The 23,749-nt window shown below is 36.6% G+C and overlaps 1 protein-coding gene and 1 long non-coding RNA gene across 6 annotated transcripts in view; one reads left to right on the top strand and one right to left on the bottom strand.

The window, feature by feature from the left end:
* Window positions 1-7,126, top strand: part of LOC112670307 (uncharacterized) — an 83,941-nt gene extending 76,815 nt beyond the window's left edge. For both annotated transcript variants that reach the window (XR_004814073.2, XR_004814074.2), the window contains exon 3: window positions 6,958-7,126. This is a non-coding gene — a long non-coding RNA (uncharacterized LOC112670307). The remainder of the gene's footprint in view (window positions 1-6,957) is intronic.
* ENKUR (enkurin, TRPC channel interacting protein) overlaps window positions 6,905-23,749 on the bottom strand; it is a 25,036-nt gene continuing 8,191 nt past the window's right edge. For all 4 annotated transcript variants that reach the window (XM_025463920.3, XM_025463922.3, XM_025463923.3 and 1 more), the window contains exons 3-5: window positions 20,092-20,315; window positions 16,288-16,434; window positions 6,905-7,487 (exon numbers count right to left, since the gene is read on the bottom strand). In XM_025463920.3, coding sequence (XP_025319705.1) covers window positions 7,314-7,487; window positions 16,288-16,434; window positions 20,092-20,315 — 545 coding nt within the window. In that variant the 3' untranslated portion in view covers window positions 6,905-7,313. The remainder of the gene's footprint in view (window positions 7,488-16,287; window positions 16,435-20,091; window positions 20,316-23,749) is intronic.

Here is a 23,749-nt window from a genome sequence, read left to right as displayed (position 1 = left end):
AGGGTTGAACAAAACCTACTTTAGTTTCTTCGCTTTACAGAAGAGGGGACTAAGGTCAAGGGACACAGTGATTTCCTAAAGGGCATGTAACTTACTATCAGAGCCAAATTTTTTTCACCATAACAGGTCTCAGCCAGGAAGAAACAAATCCTTCAGAAAAAAAATATCTTGCTCTTTTTTTTGCCCTTATCTGTGCTTGTCTTTTACTTGGAATAACCAGTGTTTATGAACAAATCACCTTCTGTGGGCTACTAAGAACTTGGAAATGAGAGAAGTTATATTGCTCTCTTAGGAGTTAATTGTGTTATTAACAGCAGTGGCCTTCTTACCTACCAAAAAAATTCCTGGAGCTGTTGAAAAGCATCCCTCACTTTGGTGATTAAACTGTTAATGTGGGCTGTAATAATAGGTTAAGTCACATGTCAATGTTGTGACATTGGTCAATGATATTAGCATATCTAGAGAGATAAGAGGATTTCAGCATAAGAGTTTGAACTGCAAATATAAAACAGGAGCAGGACAGCCAAGGTAGGAGTTGACCTGTATCCTGCTCAGAACAAGGGAGAGGAAAGCCCAGCTGGGGTGAGAATTTCATTCCCATCATCAAGCATCTCTCTTGGGTGCCTCAGTTTTGCATTTCCTTGGCCTCCTGGTTTTCTTCTGACCTCTCAGGGCACTCATTCTCTCATCTACTTGCTCCTGCCTGCTCTCCCATCTGACTTCTACATAGTAGAGTCATTAAGACCTTCATTGTCTTCTCACTGGATACTTTGTCCCAAGGTGATCTCATACATTCATGCTGATGAATTCCCAGATTTCTAGCTCTATCCCAGGTTTCTTTTCTTTTTTCTTTTTCTTTTCTTTTCTTTTCTTTCTGTTTTTTTCTTTTCTTTTTTTCTTTTCTTTCTTTTTTTTTTTTTCTTTTCTTTCTTTTCTTTTTTCTTTTCTTTCTTTTTTCTTTTCTTTCTTCTTCTTCTTCTTCTTCTTCTTCTTCTTCTTCTTCTTCTTCTTCTTCTTTGAGAGAGAGAGAGAGAGAGAGAGAGAGAGTGATAGAGCTCATAGAGGGACAAAGGGACAGCAAGAGAGAGACTCCAAAGCAGGCTCCATGCCCAGCAGTGCAGAGCCCAACACTAGGCTCAACACAACTCTGAGATCACGACCTGAGCCAAAATCAAGTCAGATGCTTAACAGACTGAGCAACCCAGGTTCCCCTCTGACTCAAATTATCTATCTATCTATCTATCTATCTATCTATCTATCTATCTATCATCTATCTATCTATCTATCTATCCATCTACCTACCTATCTATATCATCAATCTCCAACTAGATGTCACAGGATTGTCATAAATACATGTGTAAAAGTCTATTTATCTATCATCATCATTTATCATCACCTATCTATCTCCAACATCACAAGATTGTCATAAATGCAAAAGGCCTAAAATTATATTCTTGATCTCTTTACCTGTCCTCCCCAGTATGGTCCACCTTTAGATTTCCCCAACTCAGAAAATGGCATCTCCATTGCCCAGCTGCTAAAATCATCAATTTGGTTGTCATCCTTGAAATCCCCCTCCTCCTCTCCTTTCATCACCTTGCAATCCATCACCAAATTACATAGTTACATATATATATTTCTTGAAGCCAGCAGCTACGCTTTGTCTTCACTACCATAGTCCTGGTATATGCCACTCTCTTCTTTACCTAGAAGACTATGATAGATCCTAGTCTCCCTCCATTCATTCATTCTTCTACTTTAATCCATGTAGTAAATACTCATTTAAAAATAGATTGTATCATCCCTCATGTCTGCTTTGAACATGTTAACGCCCATTGCTTCCCTCTTCATCTTTAACTTGAATCCTTCTCCCTTCTTGTACATTCCAGCTCCAATGGCTGCCTTCCTCCTCTGGGCTGAGAGTTTCCTGTCCCAGATCCTTATCCATCTTGTTCACTCTGCTTAGAATTATTTTCCTTCCACAATCCTTCTCTTCCCAATCACTCTCAACGTCTATTAATTCTTCAGTCTATTTTTAAGTGTCATAGAGACAGAAAGAAGAATGGCAGTTGCCAGGGGCTGGGGAGTTATTGTTTCATGGGTATAGAGTTTGTTTTATAAGATTAAAACACTTATGGAGAAAGATGGTGGTGATGGGTGCACAATACATTGAGTGTGTTTAATACCACTGAACTGTACACTTAAGAATGGCTAAGATGGTAATTTTGTTATGTATTTTATCACAATAAAAAAATTGCTGTTCAGTTCAGGTGACAACTCAGACTCATGTGCCTTTTAATTCATGTGCACCAATCTCTGAGGTCCTGAGAACAGTGAATCTGTGCACTCTTAGACTTGAGGTCAGGGCCTGGGCACGTTAATTCACTAATAAATATCACCCATGAAGCTTTGTTGGAGTCAACCTTGCAAACCTTTTTTCCTTAGTGACACTTGGCAGCATTACTGACTTAAGCTTATCTTTTTTGGGGGAATATCTGTGTGAGTAATTCAGAAAGTATTGCCAAATTATTGCCAGTTATTAAAGATAGCATCTTCCAAATGCAGTTATCATCTGCATATGCCACTAAGGATATTAGCCAGACTAGGGCAATTTCAGGCTAGGACTTCTAAACTGTTCAATCAGATCCTTTCCTGCAATTGGATTTTATAAGCTTGGGAAATTTGATTGACAATATGCTAATGGGTCCAATACTTTTGGACAAAACAGAAGTACTACAGAATTGAAGTGTTATTTTTTTTAGAGAGAGAGAGAGAGCTCAAGTTGGCAGGGTTGGGGGGGTGGGAGGGAAGTTGCAGAAGGAGAGAGAATCTTGAGCAGGCTCCATGCCCAGTACGGAGCCCCACACAGGGCTCAATCCCACGACCCTGAGAATATAACCTGAGCTGAAACCAAGAGTTGGACACTTAACCAACTAAGCCACCCAAGTGCCCCAGATTCTTGGATTCCCAGATTCTTGAATCTTAATAGATTCTTGATAATAAACCTTAGCATAAATGTATTGCTTTTCTACATGTCAGGGACTATGCTGTTATATACATATTGTTTCATTCCATTCCCATCCTAACTCCACAAAGCATGGCTATAGGTTATCAACCCCATCTTATAGACTAGGAAAACATATCTTACAAAGATTTTGAAGCAGTTAGTAAGTGCTGAGCTGGGATGTGAACCCAAGTCCACCTGACTCCAGTGCTTGGGCTCATAAGCACTAGAAGAGATGACCTCCTCCTGACTTGATCATGCAGCTAATTGCTGTGTTATCAATTGCTTTGTTTAGAGCCAAAATCCTTATCCTCCGAGTCTAGTGTATGTCATGATAATAATGCCAATGGGTCAATAAAATATATGTTGGGACATCATTAATTTATTCAACAAAGATTTTTGAACATCTTTTATATACCAGCTATGAGGAAGATTCTAAGGATGCAGAAGAAAAGATAGTCCCTTTCCCCCCAGAAGCTTGTAGTTTTGTGAGAAATGGCAGATAATCACATACACACAATACAGTATGAGCAATTCTGGAATAGGACAGAGTCTGAGCAATCAGAAAGGGGTGTCAGAGAAATGTATTGTGATCCAACTCTTGAAGAGAAGATTTTCTCCAGGCAGATATGCAGGAAGAATAAGAAAAGAGCAGAGGAAACAATGTACAAAACTTTGGGGGTGGGGCATCAGTATTATAGGAACGCCCATCACAGTGGGGAGGAGGGGAGCATTTCAAAGAACTCAACCCAAAGAGTTCACAGGCAATGGGCCAGAACACATCAGATTTTTATTCTAGACAGAGCTCTTTTTTTTTTTTTTTTTTTTTTTTTTATTGGTGTTCAATTTACTAACATACAGAATAACACCCAGTGCCCGTCACCCATTCACTCCCACCCCCCGCCCTCCTCCCCTTCTACCACCCCTAGTTCGTTTCCCAGAGTTAGCAGTCTTTACGTTCTGTCTCCGTTTCTGATATTTCCCACACATTTCTTCTCCCTTCCCTTATTTTCCCTTTCACTATTATTTATATTCCCCAAATGAATGAGAACATATAATGTTTGTCCTTCTCCGACTGACTTACTTCACTCAGCATAATACCCTCCAGTTCCATCCACGTTGAAGCAAATGGTGGGTATTTGTCATTTCTAATAGCTGAGTAATATTCCATTGTATACATAGACCACATCTTCTTTATCCATTCATCTTTCGTTGGACACCGAGGCTCCTTCCACAGTTTGGCTATCGTGGCCATTGCTGCTAGAAACATCGGGGTGCAGGTGTCCCGGCGTTTCATTGCATTTGTATCTTTGGGGTAAATCCCCAACAGTGCAATTGCTGGTCGTAGGGCAGGTATATTTTTAACTGTTTGAGGAACCTCCACACAGTTTTCCAGAGTGGCTGCACCAGTTCACATTCCCACCAACAGTGTAAGAGGGTTCCCTTTTCTCCGCATCCTCTCCAACATTTGTTGTTTCCTGCCTTGTTAATTTGCCCCATTCTCACTGGTGTGAGGTGGTATCTCATTGTAGTTTTGATTTGTATTTCCCTGATGGCAAGTGATGCAGAGCATTTTCTCATATGCATGTTGGCCATGTCTATGTCTTCCTCTGTGAGATTTCTGTTCATGTCTTTTGCCCATTTCATGATTGGATTGTTTGTTTCTTTGGTGTTGAGTTTAATAAGTTCTTTATAGATCTTGGAAACTAGCCCTTTATCTGATATGTCATTTGCAAATATCTTCTCCCATTCTGTAGGTTGTCTTTGAGTTTTGTTGACTGTATCCTTTGCTGTGCAAAAGCTTCTTATCTTGATGAAGTCCCAATAGTTCATTTTGCTTTTGTTTCTTTTGCCTTCGTGGATGTATCTTGCAAGAAGTTACTATGGCCGAGTTCAAAAAGGGTGTTGCCTGTGTTCTTCTCTAGGATTTTGATGGAATCTTGTCTCACATTTAGATCTTTCATCCATTTTGAGTTTATCTTTGTGTATGGTGAAAGAGAGTGGTCTAGTTTCATTCTTCTGCATGTGGATTAGACAGAGCTCTTTTAAATAGGAATGAAATTCAAGTCAAACTAGATACAAGAATGAAGTTTGACCTTTTAGATTCAAGTGCCTGCTCCCAAATGACTGTGGTCTCTTAATTCACATCCTCAAAAAAGAGAATCTGATCAGTCACTGACCAGTCATCTGAATCAGGTGTCTGTCCCTCCTCTGTCTGGTAGGGTGGTGTGTGTGTGTGTGTGTGTGTGTGTGTGTGTGTTGTGAATGTAGGTGGGAAATTAGTACTAGAATTTTTAAAGGTTAGGATCCCCTGTTAGGTGGAAGCATAATGTCCCAGGAATAATGGATGGGAAAGGTTCCCTAAGAGGCCTATGGAATGAGAAAGGCAATGAAGTCAATCTAGCATAACACTGTGGGCCATGGAGAAAAGTCTATTCTTTAGTAGAAATTTACAGAAAGCAAGAGAAAAACCATCCATTAAACCCACAAAGATATCATTTAAGGCAACTCTCATTCATGACTCCAAAACATAACAATCACAAGGCTGAAATAACTGGAATATTTTTTGCATAACTACTGATTTTGAATTATATGAGAATGAGTATGTATAGCAATCATTTCACAAATAAAATACTAATCTAAACATCTTATCCTTCATTGTGGCAGATAAGGGTGTCTGTACCAGCAGAGCCACTAGACAAAAGGAGACTTGAGTCCCTGAGTGACTGACTGCATGGAACACAGTACCCCCTGCTCCATTCATATAGGACAGTAATATAAATGAGAAATCTATGTTTATCAGGCAAATAAGATTTGGAGGTGGTTTGTGTTTGGAGGTAGTTTGTGGAACTAGGGTTTCTGACTTAGAAAATGCAAACAGGAATGACATGCACCTTTTCTAGATTTGACCTGTCTCTTCTCCCTGAGAACTCTGGAGAGAACAAGGCCTGCCACTCCATAAGTCTGGGTCCTTGAGCAACTGTGTGCAAAAGAGTTCCTACTCATTTATTCATAGCATGTTATTATTGTACATTTTGGGGTTTATTGTTACAGCTATTAGCCTACCCTAAATAGCAAGCAACATTCTAGATAATCACTATCCTTAGTTTTATATCTGCTCTAAGGTAATAAAAAATACAGAAATGATTTTCATAAAAAGATGTGAAAAAACTTTAAAGTGAGTTTTCAAAAACATTTGTATATAACCATTTTTATTTAATTAAAGTTTTTCTACAATGCTCTTAAGTTCTGTTTGTGTGAAAAAGTTTTTTAAAATGCCATTTTTTTTATTGTCCATAAAAATCAGTGTAAGCAGCAGATATTATTGCTCTGATATTTTATATTTTGTGTTCTACTGAATTTCTCTAATTTAAAATTTCACACAAGGATATTTTCTTTTTAGACTTTCCTTATATGCTCATTGAGTTGAAGACAGCTCTACTCACATAAATTCATTGCTTGATAATCTAACCTTAAAAGTGGAAACTTTAGAATTCACAAAATAAAAAAAAAAAAAAAGAATTCACAAAATAGATACATAGGACCAAAAAGTAAAAGTAACAGCCCATTTTAGTGAAACACACATAGTGAATTATGGAATAAAGCATTTTGATTAGCAAAGTTTTTAAAAGTCGGTATGGTATGCCCAGAAGAAGGCTCTTCTCTTTCATCATCCTCCACGATGCATTTTATAAGTTGTCTTCTTGATTTTATGTTACTTTCTTCATTCCTCTCCCTCCAAATGTAAGCCTTTTGGCGGATTATGAACATGAAAGCATTTGCAATTGGGAAGAGCTGCAAATGACATGCGCTATCAGAGTGTACGTGCCGTTAAATGTGTGGGAATATTAAGCAACATGGAGAAAACACTGGAGTAGTAAGAAAGCATACACCACTATGTGCAATTCAAAATATTTATCCATTTTTAATGTTGTGTTCTTTGTATCATGCAGTGCAGAATCTGAAGTTCTGAGTGCTGACTTTATTCTTCAGCCCCCAGAAATTTATATTCATGCAAAACAAGTATGTAAAAATAATGGATCACACTACAGACTGGAACACACTACATCCAACTTTCCTTTATATGTGGAAAACCTAATGCTGTGTTAAAAACAAGTTTTCTCTCAGGTAAGTAGAATAATTCGATGACCTATTTACCAAATCATTGCCTATGCGTTTTGGTAAAGACGATTTTTATTCTCTTCACAGTATTTTCCTCTTTGAAAAGCAAAGTTTCATTTTGATCCTTTCCAGGTTTTTTTTTTTTCTCTCCCTATGTTAAAACAACTATATTTTTAAAAATCTATTATTACTTATTGGCAATATAAATAATTTTGTGCTTTTCAATAATGCTGATGTCATGCTCCAGCTGCTTCATCTCTTCTTCCAGCTTCTGCTTGCGGATCTTCTTTGGGATGGAATCGATGAATACCGAGAGGGACTGGAACTCCTTATGCACCTCTTCCCAGTTCTTCTTCAGCCCCTGCAAATGGTAATGAGAACCATAAATATTAGGTAACGGCAAAAGCAATGTAAATGATTAAAAAAATAGTGTCCTGGTGAAGAAAAATGTAAAATAGGTAAAAGAAACTGATGAAAATAACTTTACAAAACGATTATGTATGTATCGAGTACTTGGCTCCAGTCACAGAAAATATTGTGCAGAGGCAAAATCCTGTCCTCGATTGTGTGCTCAGTTCCCAGAGGGAGTATTTATTTGCTGTTTTTAATGTTACCATTACTGTTGTTTTTGCCATTAAATATGCATATGCAGTTACGAGTAGTGTGAAACTAAGCTCGTGGCAAATGCTTTGGTAAAAACAACTGAGAATCCGTGTCCCCCCCACCCCACTATCACCACCTCCCCAAGAGAGACATGTTTTTGAATAGGAAATTATTTCTTTAAAAATTTTAGTTTCTATATTTAGAATTTTATTTTGAACCACTATCCCCATTCATCAAAAGATTTGATTTGGACTTGCATGGCATATTTGCTTATATTCGACTAAATGGAACTGCACAAAATGCCAAAATTCAATTTAACAAGAGATGATCCTTTGTGTATTTTTTCAATATATTAGAAAGAACTCTTCATAGAGTCAAGGGGTCTATACTTCTCATTAATGTATACCAGAAATGACTGGGATGTCATTAAATGTAACCCGCATGCTAATTCAGTAATGTAGTTAATGTTTTATATTCTCAGAAACCGACCAATTCAAAATTAGGGATCTCTAAGGAGCAATAAAGGCTATTTTCATCTGCCTATTCCCCATTTCTTATCACAGTGACTAGAGGTCTCATTGACAAAATGGGCTGAAACCTCTAATTGAATTCGAGCAATGACATTTTTGCAAAATTAGCACTTCCTGTTATTCACTATGGGTACACAAATCATTCCTTTTACATAAAAACAAGAAGCCAAACTGAAAGTAGAATTTAAAATATTACCTTGAAAATATGGTCCTTGAAATCCATGGCTATATATTGAGGTGTAAGAGAGGATTAGAAGTGTCTTATATAATAACACCTTTCTAATAAGCCCTCATAGTACAAATTTACCTAGTAGAAACTTCTGGAAGATAATAAAATTTCAGTGGTTTATTCCTATGCCTAGGTAAAAATAATGATAGGGATAGGGCACACTGTATATACTAGGTTGGCTGGGGCAAAGGGGAACAGAGTTTAAACTCTTATTGAGTGAGACTAGAGGAAAGATTTAAGGAAAGGATAAGACAGGGAAAATACCCAGGTTACATTTTGAAAAGAGGAGGATGGGTCAACACAGTTCTTAATAGTGTATGAGATGTATTCCAAAAAGATATCCTCAGAAGAATTCTTTTTTCATAGCCTTTCATTATGAAATGAAAAATATGTTTCCACAGTGCTCCACAGGGGTGCCTACTGCAGAGAGGAAATCTATGCATTTATATACTTTCAAATATCAAAGGTTTTTCATAGCTACTTGAGTGATATTTCCACATTACTTGTGGTCACAGCAGCTACACTCTTTCACTGGAGCCTTTATCTTTTAAAGGATAGTTTGCTTTATCTTCCAGTGTGTACAAAAACGTTTGGATCAAAGTCAACAGGCAGGAATGGGAACTAAATGTAACCAATATATTATATTGAAATAGCCTCTCTGCTGTTTTTAAGACTGATTTTTGTTATTTTATCTAAAAAAATATTTTATTCATTACAGGAATAGTCATTTTCCTTTTTTTAAAAAATTAGCTTTTCATTTTATTTTATTTTTTTTATTCTTAGTTTGGTAAAAGCTTCAAATAAGGGAGAAGCAGTCATAAAATAAGTAAGAAGTGCCTTAGTTCCATGCTCCTTCTGAATCCACCATACCCTCATCCATTCTCTGCCTTTTTGTTCTGCCCTGGGACCAGGGCCAGGGTGTTGTGGGGTGGCGGCAGGGGTTCATCGTTGTAGGTTGGCTCCTCACATCATCCCCCAGCTCCGTTGCCCTCTAGCCACTGAGTTCAGCACTGGTGGGGGCAGAGAGAGGTTGGGGCATTTCTTCTTCCTCTCCCTTGACATTTCCTGGACACTAGTTCTGGCTCACCTGGTCTGTAACTGCAACACTGCTCAGTGGCCTCTCTTCTAGGCTCCAGATCTTACCAGGCTCTGGTAACACTATTTCTTGCCTCTGCCCCTCGAGCCTAGGGTGGTGATGGATTCCCACTGTCCTTAGATCTGAGGTGCTTCATTGTTTTTTGTTGGTTCCCTTGGCCCTGCTTTACTTCTGTAAATAGTTCCTTCTTAAATACCCTTCAGAATCCTGGCTGATGGTGCCTGTATTTCTTGCTGGATCTCTGAGCTTCCTTTTGTTACTTCCATTGCACCTGTGTACAATGTAGTGGGAAAGCACTGGCATAGGAATTGGTCGATGTGGGGTTTTAGTCCTTTTTTAGCTACTAGATAATTTTGCGACCAAGGGCAAATGTAAATAAACCAAACTCTGGTTTCACTGACAGTAAAGACTGCATTTGTCTTGCTCACAATATTATCCCCTGGACTGGATACAGAGCCTGTTCAAGTGAATGAATCGATAAATGAACAAAACTTAATAAACTTGCATTTTATATCCTCATATGTAAAATGAGAAGTGTGGAATCGTTAGAGTACATGATCCTCCAGGTATAATGAGACAATTAGTTTATGAAGAATGAGCAGAATGTGGCCTACTCAGGAACATACAACTATATTGTCATAGTGCTGTGTGCAACTCTTAACCAGGGAGGGAAACATGATTCAGGGCTTCTCAGGAGCATAGCTGGTGGCTTTGTTACCATGGCAGCTATATTTCCTGGCTAATAAGGCATATAAGGAAGGGTCTGCTATTGTCCTTTCAAACTCTGCAGTGACCATATTAGGAAACCGAGGACTGCTTATCCACTATAGCCAAAAAGACATGGGACAGAAGAGCCTTTTCTTTCTGAGGGAAGTTCTTCCTCTCTTCTTCTTCTTTTTTTTAAAATATACCATTCTATCAGTTTCATATACATAACATAATGATTTGATATTTGTATACATTGTGAAATAATCAGCGTGAGTCTAGTTACCATATCATTGTACAAAGTTACAAAATATTTTTTTCTTGTGATGAACACTTTCAATATTTATCTTTTTAGCAACTTTTTTTTAAAGATTTTATTTATTTATTCATGAGAGGCACAGAGAGAGAGAGAGAGGCAGAGACACAGGCAGAGGGAGAAGCAGGCTCCATGCAGGGAACCCGATGTGGGACTCGATCCGGGTCTCCAGGATCAGGCCCTGGGCCAAAGGCAGGTGCCAAACCACTGAGCCACCCAGGGATCAAATATATGATACAATATTACGACTACAGTCACCAGAGCATACATCTCCAGACTTATTTTTATAAATGGAAATTTGTATCTCTTGATTTCCTTAACCCATTTCATCTACTCCCCAACCTCATTTCCTTCTGGCAATCACCAATCTGGTCTCTGTGTTTATGCTTTTTATTTTGTTTTGTTTGTTTTTCAGATTCCACTTACAAGTAAAATCATATAGGATGTCTTTCTGTGTGACTTATTTCACTTAGTATAACACACACACACACACACACACACACACAGATATATATGCCACATCTTCCTTATCCATTCATATATCGATAGGCGCTTAGGCTGCTTCCATATCTTGGCTACTGTAAGTAATGCTGCAGTGAACAGAGGGAGGCATATATCATTTCAAATTAGTGTTTTTCATCTAGATAAATACCCAGAAGTGGAAATCACTGGATCATTTGGTAGTTATATTTTTAATATTTGAAGAACTTCCATACTGTTTTCTGTAGTGGCTGCATCAATTCCTACCAACAGGGCAACAGGGTTCCCTTTTCTCTACATCATCACCAACACTTGTTATTTATTGTCTTTTTGATAATAGACATTCTGACAGGTATGAGGTGATGTTTCATTGTGGTTTTTAATTTGCACTGTCCCAATTAGTGATGCTGAGCTTCTTTTCATGTGCCATTTGGCCATCTGGCTGTCTTCTTTGGGAAAATATCTACTCAGATCCTCTGCCCATTTTTTAATTGGATTGTTTGAGGGTGTTTTGTTGTGGTGGTGGTTATTGTGTTGCATGAGTTATTTATATATTTTGGATATTAACTGCTTATCAGGTACATGATTTGCAAATATCTTCTCCCATTCAGGAGGTTGCCTTTTGTTGATGGGTTTCCCCTGTTGTTCATTTTTGTTTTTGTTGTGCTTGCCTTTAGAGTCAGAACCAAAAAAACTATTGCCAAGACTGATATCAAGGAGTTTACCACCTCTTCTAGCAGCTTTATGATTTCAGGTTTTTACATTCAAGTCTTTAATCAATCTTGAGTTAATTTTTTGCATATGGTGTAAGATAATGGTCCAGTTTCATTCTTTTGCATGTGGTTGTCCAGTTTTCCAACACCCTTTTTGAAAAGAGTGTTCTTTTCTCATTGTATATTCTTGTCTCTTTTGTCGTAAATTAATTGACCATATATGCATGGGTTTATTTCTGGGCTCTTTATTCTTCCTCTGATCTATGTGTTTGTTTTTATGCCATTACCACACTGGTTTTTTAATTACTGTATCTTAGTAATGTAGTTTGAAATCAGGGAGTGTGATGCGTTCAACTTTGTTCTTCTTCCTCAAGATTGCTTTAACTATTTGGGATTTTTTTTTTTTTTTGTGGTGCTATACAAGTTTATTCCATTTCTGTGAAAAATGCCATTGAAATTTTGATAGGCATTGAATCTACAGATTGCATTGAATCTGTAGATTGCTTTGGGTTATGTGGACACTTTAACATTATTAATTCTTTCAATCCATGAACATGAAACATCTTTGAATTTGGTTTGCTTTCTTCAATTTCTTTCATCAATGTTTTATAAGTTTCCTGTGCACAGATCTTTCACCTCCTTGGATAGATTTATTCCCAGGTATTTTATTCGTTTTGTTGCACTTGCAAGTGGAATTATTTTCTTAATTTCTGTTTCTGATAGTTGTTAATGTATAAAAACATGACAGGTTTTTGTGTATTGATTTTGTGCCATGCAACTTTACTAAATTTGTTTACTAGTTCTAAGAGATGTTTGGTGGAGTCTTTATATATAAAATCATGTCATCCACAAATAGTGAGTTTTAGTTCTTTTCCAATTTGGATGGCTTTTATTTGTTTTTCCTGCCTAATTGCCTTGTCTAGGACTTGCAATACTATGTTGAATGAAAGCGGTGAGAATGAATATCCTTGTCTTGTCCCTGATCTTAAGGAAAAGTTCTCAGTTTTTCGCTCTTCAGCGTGATGGTAGCTGTGGGCTTGTCATAAACAGCATTTATTATGTTTAAACATATTCCATCTATATCCACTTTGTTGAGAGTTTTTATCATTAAACTGATATTGTATTTTATCAAATGCTTTTGCTGCATCTATTGAGATTATCATATGGTTTTTAATTCATTTTATTACTATGATATATCATGTTGATTGACTTATGGATATTGAATCATCTTTTTATCCATGGAATAAATCCCACTTGATCATGGTAAATGATATGTTTAATGTACATATGAAACATTGAAATTGGCTTGCTAATATTTTGTTGAGGATTTTTGTATGTATGTTCAACAGGGATATTGGCCTATGAATTTTGAGTGTATACAGTGTCCTTGTCTGGTTTTGGTATCAGGGTAATGCTGGCCTTGTAAAATGAGTTTGGAAGCATTCCTTCATCTTCAATTTTTTGGAAGAATTTTAGGAGGATAGATGTTTAAATCTTTGAATGTTTGGTAGAATTCATCAGTGAAGCCATCTGGCCCTGAAGTTTTATTTGTTGGAGGTTTTCTGACTACTGATTAAATCTACTCACTAGTACTTGGTCTATGCAGATTTTCTACTTCTTCATGATTCAGCCTTGGAAGATTGTGTGTTTCTAGGAATTCGTCCATTTCTTCTAGGTTGTCCAAAATGTTGGCATAGAACTGTTCATAGTAGTTTTTTATGATAATTTGTATTCCTGTAGCATCAGTTGTAACTTTTTCTCTTTCATTTCTGATTTTATTTATTTAAGCCCTCTCTTTTTTCTTTTTTTTTAAATTATTTTATTTTATTTTATTTATTTATGATAGGCACACAGTGAGAGAGAGAGAGAGAGAGAGGCAGAGACATAGGCAGAGGGAGAAGCAGGCTCCATGCACCGGGAGCCCGACGTGGGATTCGATCCCGGGTCTCCAGGATCGCGCCCTGGGCCAAAGGCAGGCGCTAAACTGCTGCGTCACCCAGGGATCCCTCTCTCTTTTTTTCTTAATGAGTCTAGCTAAAGGTTAAATTGGTTTATCTTTTTAGAGAAGCAACTCTTAGTTTCATTGATCTTTTCTAGTCTTTTTAATTTCCATTTCATTTATTCCCACTCTAATCTTTATTGTTTCCTTTCTTCTAGAACCTTGGGCTTCTTTTGTTCTTTTTCTAGTTCCCTTAGGTATAAAGTTAGATGGTTTACTTGAGATTCTTATTGTTATAAAATTCCCTCTTAGACTGTCTTCCCATAGATTTTGGTTGCATTTCTATTTTCATTTGTCTGAAAATATTTTTTTAAACAATCTTATTTATTTATTTATTTAGCATGAGTGGGAGGAGGGGCAAAGGGAGAGGGAGAAAGAGAATCTAAGTGCAGAGCCTGATACAGGGCTTGATCCCACAACTCCGAGATCGAGCCAAAACCAAGAGTTGGACACTTAACCAATTGAGCCACCCAAAGTATTTTTTCTCCTTTTATTTCTTCATTGATCCATTAGTTGTTAATCAGAATATTGTTTAATCTTCATATGTTTGTGATTTTTCTAGTTTTCTTCTTGTAATTGGTTTCTAGTTTTGTGCCATTATGTTTGGAAAAGATGCTTAATTGATTTCAATATTCTTAAATTTATTGAAACTTGTTTTGTGGCTTCACATATGATCTATCCTGGAGAATGTTCTGTGTACACTTGAGAAGAATGTGTATTCTGGTGTTTTGGGATGGAATTTTCTATATATATCTGTCAAGTCCATCTAGTGTAATGTGTTGTTTAAAGCCGAGGTCTCCTTATTGATTTTCTGTCTGGATGATCTATCCAGGTGTCTTTCCCTGTTTTTCAGCATTGGTTAGATATAAAAACCTGGCTTTCACAAAAGCATGTACTTTTTAAAAATGGTAGAATCTAAACTGGAGAGAGATAAAGTGGGAGAAGGAGGAAAAGAAAGAGGAAGAAACAGGAAGAGGGAGGAGAGAGAGAATGGACCAAAACCAAGTACTCTCTGAAAATGACATCCAAAGTCCCACCTCCATGTATGCCAGCCTTCTTCCTTTCTTCTGTCCAGCACACACATATAAACATCTGTGTTTATAATGGGCACTGGGTTAGATATGAGGGAGACTTCTTTCAACAAAAAGACACAGTCCTTGTCCTTAGGCCTAGACTTCTGCTGTCTGGAGTACTCTTACTGTGCAGTGTAGAGTCCCGCTAACAACATGTTCCTATATCATTCAGTGGATACTCTGTCTTAGCACCTGATAAAACTTACAGTCTCTACACAAACACACACACTCATATCTACATATGTACATCTATACTTATTACCTTACATTCATTATATTACAACATTGTTTACAGTAGAATCTTATTTTATGCCCTTTTTAATATCCTTGAGGCTTAGCATGATAGTCTTTGCAAAAGAGGAATATAGTAAATGTTTACTAATGATTATGACATTGATAAATGTTAAGAATTTATAACAGCATACAAATACATTTTCAACAGAAGTTAATGTGGAAAAAATGTTCTGTTTTTTTAAAAGGTCACTAGAAATGACTTGGTAGAAATCTTTTAAAATAACAAAACAAGAATAAAGTACCATTTTTACCTCTGTAAGATATAGCATGATTATAGAAAAGTACAGTTAGGTGCTTAATAAATACTCTCTAAAGATGATGACAGAGCAACCCTGCTCACATCCCCCAATATTTTAAGTACTTCGGGTAAAAGTCTTACATTAAACACCTAAGATCATATATCTTTAGGCCTATTTAACTCAAAATAAGGAAAATATATTTTAAAAACTCCTAACACTTGGATATTTTAAAATTTGGACATTTGGTTTATAAGAAAGAAAGAAAAGTTGGTCTAGGAACAGTTTCAATTATTCTAGAGCTCCATCTAGTGAAAAATATCTATTTTATGGGTATTGTTTTGAAAAATTCAGGAACATGACAATGAAATAAAAATGCCTTTTTCCTTTCCTTACACATGTTCACAAAGGAGAAGGTGGGCTTCCTTACAGCACTAACTACCCCCAGGAAAAAAACAAAGCTCACAAACTTGGAAACAAAATATTATTCAATAATTCCTTTTTTAAAAAAGATTTATTTACTTATTCATGAGAGACACAGAGTGAGAGAGAGGCAGAGACACAGGCAGAGGGAAAAGCAGGCTTCCTGCAGGGGGCCCGATGGGGGACTCGATCCGGAATCCCAGGATCACGACCCCAGGATCACGACCTGAGCCAAAGGCAGGCGCTGGACCCCTAAGCCACCCAGGCGTCCCTCAAGAATTCCTGATTACAACTTTTGCTCTCCTCAAATAGTCAATGTGCTGTACTGTGAACGTTGCCATAACCCAAAGAGAGTGTTCTGATTTCAAAGACAAGGTATAGGCTTTCATAATCATTGATGATGGGCTGTTCTTTCAGAGATGTTCTAAAGAGCTACATATGAATATAAATTACAGAATACTTACCTGAAGAACCGCCTCCCTTTCTTCATCAGAGAGCTTTTTCATAGCTGCTTTCCGAAGGTTTTCCTGGATATAATTATCATATTCTTCTTGGGCTTTCTTTACTTCCTCATTTCGCTTACATATATATTCAGGTGTGACACCATAATCCTTATAAGGATTTTTCAGAAAAAAAAAATCAATATCCTGAATGCAATCTTAGCATGTGTACATATCAACTAATGACAAGGAGAAAAAGAAATGTTACCGATTTAAAGCCTTGGCTCAAAATATGGCAAATTGACAAAATTCAATGTTTTTTTTTTTTTTTCTTTTACTATTGGGAACTAGTTGATTCTCATCTTTTAAAACCATTTGAATTGTTACTGTAGCTGCTTGTTTTGTTCTCTTCTGAATGTTTCCAGCACCTGTTCCTGGCTAATGACTCTGTCCTTGCTTTACCTCTAAGAGTTAGCTTTTCTTCTTTTCTTTTAGGTGCTTCAGCTTTTATCTTTACATATCCTGAGTATCTTAAGGTCTCTTTTGCAAAAAAAAAATCTTGTTAAATAAAAGGAGATAAATTCTTCCAAAGCATTGTAAGAAACAAATACATGAAGCTCCTCTACTTTAAGTGAAAATTGACCTGGAACCTGTAGGTTGTTTTTGGAATACAAAATCCATTTTTAAGGCACCTGGGTTACTTGCAAAGACTGACAGTGAAACAATCTGTTGTGATTCTTTCAGATCAACTATGATATCACTATGTACAGTAACAGAACTACTCCTTAATTTTCAAAACATTGAGAATTTACTTGATGCCAGGTATACTATAAATGAGAAGGGCAAAGTTTTTGTCCTTATAGATGTGCATTCTATGGTGGGAGAAACTTATCAAAAATAGAGTATAAAATAATATATCTATAAGTGCTCCAAACTGAAACAAAGAATAGTAAGGGGAAAGAAAGAAATAGGATCTACTTTAGATAAATAAGGAGGTCCAGTGAAAAACTCTGAGGAAGCAGCTGTTAAGAGGTATGATAGTCATTTAAATTATCCATAAATATTCTGGTTCTTCTCCTTCTAGGCAGTTGATAGGATAACACTTTCCTGATTCTCTTGAAATAAGTAAGATGTGATCATGTGATCTGACTTGCCCAAGGAGAGAGAAAGTGACCTCTGTCCCTTTTGGGTAGAAACCTCAAGAATTTATGGATCACTTGTCATGTTCTTTTTCTGTCTAATATAATGATAGGAAATGTTTTAGGTGGCCTGGGTCCTGGAATGAGGGCAAGCAGCAGAGCTTCCAACCCTTAAAGGACATGGAGAATAAACAAACAATAAAACTTAGTTGCTTTTAGCTACTAAAATTGGGGGTTATCTGTTACCAAAGCATAACTTCACCCATCCTGGCTAAAAAAAGGATAGATATCCTAGCTATAAACATGTCCTGGCAAGTTGCAAAACACTCTACAAATAAATTCTAAGACCACAGTATTCTGGTAAGTTAGTGCAGTGGTAAACAGTCCAATTCATTTCAGGAAACACTGAGGGCAAAACCTCGCTACAGCTCAGTAGTTACTGAAACTCATAATGATGATTCTGAGTCATCACAAATTATTAAATTATATTTGGTATACTCCGTTTAATAAAGGGAATAACGTAATACATTTTAGGAAAAAGAACTATCTCACAAATGGGTGAAAGCTTCAGTGCAGTGATCCCCGTGTTGGACCACTGAGGGCTAATATAAACTATTGACATTAATAATTAATAATATCCCTCTCTATTGAACTTTTATTAGGTCTCAGATATTTTGTCAAGTGCTTGATAGATTTTATATCATTTAATCCTCACTACAACCCTGTGATAAATATAATGTGTGAAAAATCACAGAGTTAAGTGGCAGAGGCAGAATTTGAAACGCTGTCTTACTACCAGTGCTGTAGACCTCAGGCAATCATCAGTGCTTCAGTTTGTTTTCACAAATGGTTTCCTGTGGCACAAATGGGCATATCATATTTTACTTGTAATGAAAACACTCACTTTTTTAAAAAATGGCATTGCCCTTTAAAGACTTGCTATCTCACTTACCATTAATAGATTTTAAGAACTTAACCCCAATCAGTGGAGAGTAAGTTGAGAAAGTCCTTCATGAACACTGAATGCCTGGCCAGCAACACCAAGAATGTAAATGTACAGAGCGTTTGCATGGCTTGGTAAACAAGCACAGGGAGATTAACTTAATATTTTTCTGTCTCCATGACGAATGCTCTCAATTTTCTGTTCAGGGCAGAGAATATATTGAAGTGGATAGCTTATGCAGAAGGCAGCCAGAAGGAGGGGCACAGTGTGGGCACTTGGTAGCATAACCCATAACCAGCAAAGGAAAAGGGTTTTTACATCACAGTGGAGAAATAATGGATTGGAAGTTGCTTTAAAGAGCCAGCCAGAAGAGTGAAATTTCTGTTATTCCACCCCCTATGGGACAAGGGCTATGAACAGCCTTCAGGGCACAGGAGGACACATTCCGAGAAGCCTGGAATAACTTTATCATCATGTGCTGCCAACCCTAGATACCTGTTAAGGTCTTCCAAAGTTGTCTCAGCTTATTGAGTGACAAGAGTTTCTAAGAGAATAAGTGTGGTACTCTGACAACAGCCTTGAGGTTCTCATTTTGATTTTAAACAGGCATTGGATTCATCTTGGTATATCACTGGACTACCTCAATGCAAACCCCTCATACATGACCATTTTTCCTCTTCTTTCCTTTCTTCCTTTTGCAGTTCCTTTCTTTTTTGCCACAACTTATTATTATGTATGATTATTCTTTAGGTTTCACACTCATATTTTACGTGTATTCCAAGCAATTTTGCACTAAGTATACAAAGTAAAATAGGTTTTCTCTAAGGTATTTTTGTAAGCTTTTTAAATTTTATTTTTTATTTTTATTTTTAAGCTTTTTAAATTTTAAAGATCTTCTATATTTAAACAAACTAAAGCTCCTATAATTTTCAACATTGAAATTGTATGCTGACCTGATAAGCATTTTTTCAGATATAGAGGAAGGCCCCCAAAGGACAAGATTATTGTACAGTACTTTCAAGGTCTGCTTTACTCTAAATACATTCAAGTTGAAATTGTAATCTGAATTATTTACACTACATTGATAGGATGGATGGCTTTAAAATTATTTTCATCTTCATTTTTCCTCATTCTGTTACCAAGTTACTGCTACCTGATGACTAAATCTTAGGACCTTTCTGAAAGGTTCTTTCTTTCTTTCTTTTTTTTTTTTAAAGATTTTATTTATTTATTCATGAAAGACACACAGAGAGAAGCAGAGACACAGGCAGAGAGAGAAGCAGACTCCATGCGGGGAGCCCAATGTGGGACTCGATCCCGGGTCTCCAGGATCACGCCTTGAGCCGAAGGCAGATGCTCAACCGCTGAGCCACCCAGGGGTCCCAAAGTTATTTCTTAGTAATGACTCATTGTAATGACCATGCTATTCATGAAATTTCCACCACACTAAAAATTAACATCTTTTAGAGAATGTTTGTTGTAATTGTGAAACATATTAATAATTGAAATTAAGGGAAACAATTAGAGCTTTTCCCCCTATTGGACTACATGGTGTTATTCATTCCAAATTCTCCATAACTTCATCACATTAGATTTGGACCAAACACAAATTGGAGAGGAATGAGAATTGGCAATCTAGATAATTTGCCCAGTGAGAATTCTATTAATAATAATGTGGACAATCATTATGAACACCATACTTAAATTATTTGCATTTTAGGTCTCATTAATATACCACAAGGCTACCTTTTTATTGATGTATTTGGGAACTAGTCCTGAGGTTTCAAGATCATGCTTGTCTCCAGTTCTTTTGTCAACATAAATTGGTTTAGGCTTTTTAGCCACTCCCATAATGACATCGGCTGCATTTGTGTTTACAAAATTTTTTTCACTCTGTATTCCCATGACTGGATGATCAGTCCTCAGTGGCACAGGAGGTTTTCTGGGCTCATTCCGATCAAACATTTTTTCTGTTAAATACAACATTTCCTTGTTAATATTAAATGATAAACACTGCTATTCAGTACTATTTATAATATCTAGATATTTTACCACTAGTATGTTAGAGTTTTATTAATAATATATTCAAATATTTGGGAGAAAAATCAGTAATCATAAATCCCAAAAATCAAGCACAACATAATTAATACGTTGAAGAACAGTATACCAATCTAAGAGAAGAAGATAAGCACCCCAAATCATTTGCTAGCTAATTAACATATTTTTACTAGCTATCGTGAAAATATTTTCTTATAAAGATATCAACAACAAATGTTCAGCTTTTCCACTGAAAAAAATTCAAAGAAATATTGAAACTCTTTTCTGAGTACTAGCAATATTACTAAGAATTATTTCTTCAGAGGAAAGTTACTATAAAGTCACCAGTAGGTCAAACTTGATAAAAGTCCAAGAATTATGGACTTTTTTTCAGTAGAACTCTTGTTATTATAAGGTATGAAGATCATAGAGTAGCTATGTATCTAACATGCAGCTTAATGAATAAAAATTACAAACACAGTTGAAGTTTCCAATTCACTCCTCCCTGGTTGCATCTCACTTCCTGAAATTCCTACTATCCAGAATTTATCTTATTTCTCTCTACCACATTCTCTTCATCAGCAGCAGATGAAACTGGCCATTTTTACACAACCTCTTCAACTTAACCTTTCTGACTCATCTATTTTTATATAGCTACATCAAAATGGTTTGTCAGAATGCTAAAATGTAAAATAATTACATTCTATTTTCAAGAACTAAAGGCAATAGCCTGAATCTTGGGCAGCCCTGGTGGTGCAGCGGTTTGGTGCCTGCCTTCGGCCCAGGGTGTGATCCTGGGGTCCTGGGATCAAGTCCCACGTCAGGCTTCCTGCATGGCTTCTTTCTCTGCCTCTCTTTCTCTCTCTCTGAATAAATAAATAAATCTTAAAAAAAAAAAAATAGCCTGCATCTTCACAAAACCTTACTCAAATCTTAGCCCCGCACAATTACTAGATACTTTGATTTTATTCAATTCTGTACTGCTTGAACTTTTTATGAGTTTGTGTAACTTTTATTAGCAGGAAAAAAGATACTTATTATTAAATGTTTAAGGATTGGATTAATCTCTTGCTATGGGCCAAACTGTGTCCCTCTCAATATTCATATGTTGAAGCCCTAACACCAGTGCCAAAGACACTTCTGTTTAAGCTACTGGGTCTGTGATACTTTGTTATGGCAGCTCTAGTAAGCCAATACTTCTGCTATTAGTTCTGTACACCCAGAAATATAAAGGAGTTTTTGGATATTTATTTATTCATTAATTCATGCAATATGTTTTTGTTAAGCAAATACTATCTCCCCAGATAATGCTCTAGGAACTGCAGATACAGTAGTGAACAAGAGACAAAGTCCCTGTTCTCATGGAGTTTACATTATAGTGGGGAAAGAAAAAATAAAATTTAATACGTAGAATATAATGTAAAAACTTGCTTGAACTATATGTGAAAGAGGCCATGTTTAATTATGAATTGAAAGTGCATGCAAATGTAACTATAAGGAAATCTGTAGCTTTAGAAATATATATGAGGTAAAAATGAATTCTTAGAAAATGAGGAAACACTTTAGAAAGGCTGATAATTTATTCTTAGATGAGTAACTAGAATAACTTATAACCCTTGGTTGGCTGTGGGTGTCCACTGGATGGTGCCTAGAGCTGGCCCATCTTTTTCTTATGTTATACCTATTTAAACATGATCTTTTCTCTCATCCTAGGGGCAGGGGTTGGCAGTGGGTGAGGCTTGCAAAATGGGATGAGGATCTTTTCACAAATCATTGGTAGTCATAATTATAAATCTAAACACCAAATGGTTTGTTTTCTTAAGGTTATATCAAAATGGCAATGTCAACATAGCCTTGTAGTCATGCAGATGTTCTAACAATTGAATTTACATAAATGTTCATGTACCTGTTAGGTATTGTTCAGTGTGTCTAGCAAATTATTGTCTTCAAAACTATTGTATTCAAAATGACAGAACATGCAAAAAGAGTCAGGAAGCAGCCTTGGTCTATATTACCTTTAACTCATTGGATTGAACTCTCACAAGACCCCAACCTTCTTGATTATTCATAGGTCAATATAATTATGTGTTTGTTTTGTCTTGTTATAAGGGGAGAGATAGACTTCTTCCCTTATTTGATATTTAGGATTTATTTATTTAGCTTGGTAGTTATATAACTTGCGTAACTCTAGAGAAGATACATGAGAAGTTAAATAATATCATTAAAACAGACTAATTCCATTTTAAGATTTTCCAGTGTTCTCAAGTGATTGGGGGTCACAAAATACCAAAACTCCCCTTGAGAAAGATCCAAAAGAGACTTTTGAAAGACATGAATTTATGCATGAATGTCATAGTTTTAGATTTGCTTTTTCCATCTTTCCTGATAATATCCTCAGCCTTTGTCATGGCATTATGGGTATGAGAGAGGATTGTAGGATATAAAATACGGCCACGGGGAGAAGTACTTTCACCTTTGTTTGTTTGTTTGTTTTTAATAATAAATTTATTTTTTATTGGTGTTCAATTTGGTACTTTCACCTTTGTCAAAAGGTATACCCTAGCTGGATTTGAGATGTTGCATTATTTCCCTGATGCCAGGTAACATAAAAAAGCTAACTTTTCAAAAGAGCAAGACTAATTTTCCTCTCTCTATTGTCCTAAAACATCAGGAAAGACACATCAGGGATAGGAAGAATCTGTTTCCATGCATACATACCTGCCCATTTTCCAGATAACTTTCTTCCTAATATCTATATACTCTATGACTATGATTGATTACATGATTTGCAAGGCCTCCATGACAACATGGAGCTCTTTGATCAAAAATTAAGAATTTCAAGGTGGCAAAAGCAGTGCATTAAACCAAGCTTTTAAGCATACTGTGACCACACACAGTATGCCGAAGAAGCTGGCTTTGTCTCCCACTCATTCACGAAGGTCCCTCCATTACACCTGACTCATTTACTGTCCTAATGGTCTTAGAGATCTGGGAGGCTTAAAGCCCATGCCGGATAGTTGCTTCAACCAGTTTTAATAGTTGTGATTCTTATCTCTTGCAGAAAAGACCAGACAGAATTTAGATGCCAGGTACTCTTCTTACTGGGGCTTAGGACACTTCTTATCATTGTTATTTTTACTGAAATTGCATGGCTATGGACAAAGATGGTGAAGCATGTGGTACTGGAGGTGGGGCTTTATTGGATAGTCCAAGATGGTAGTTCAGATGCTTGCACCATCACAGGGAAAGCCTATTTGGGAGACAACTTAGCATTCTCCACTTTCTTTTGCCACTGCATTCTCTACTTCTACTTTCTCCTAGAATTTCAGATTCTCTTAAACATGAGGAAAACATCACTTGTGAATAT

Source organism: Canis lupus, chromosome 2 (genome assembly GCF_003254725.2).
Source record: "Canis lupus dingo isolate Sandy chromosome 2, ASM325472v2, whole genome shotgun sequence".
Lineage (NCBI taxonomy): Eukaryota > Metazoa > Chordata > Mammalia > Carnivora > Canidae > Canis > Canis lupus.
Note: the sequence above shows the minus strand (reverse complement) of the source record. Positions and strands in the feature narration are given on the sequence as shown.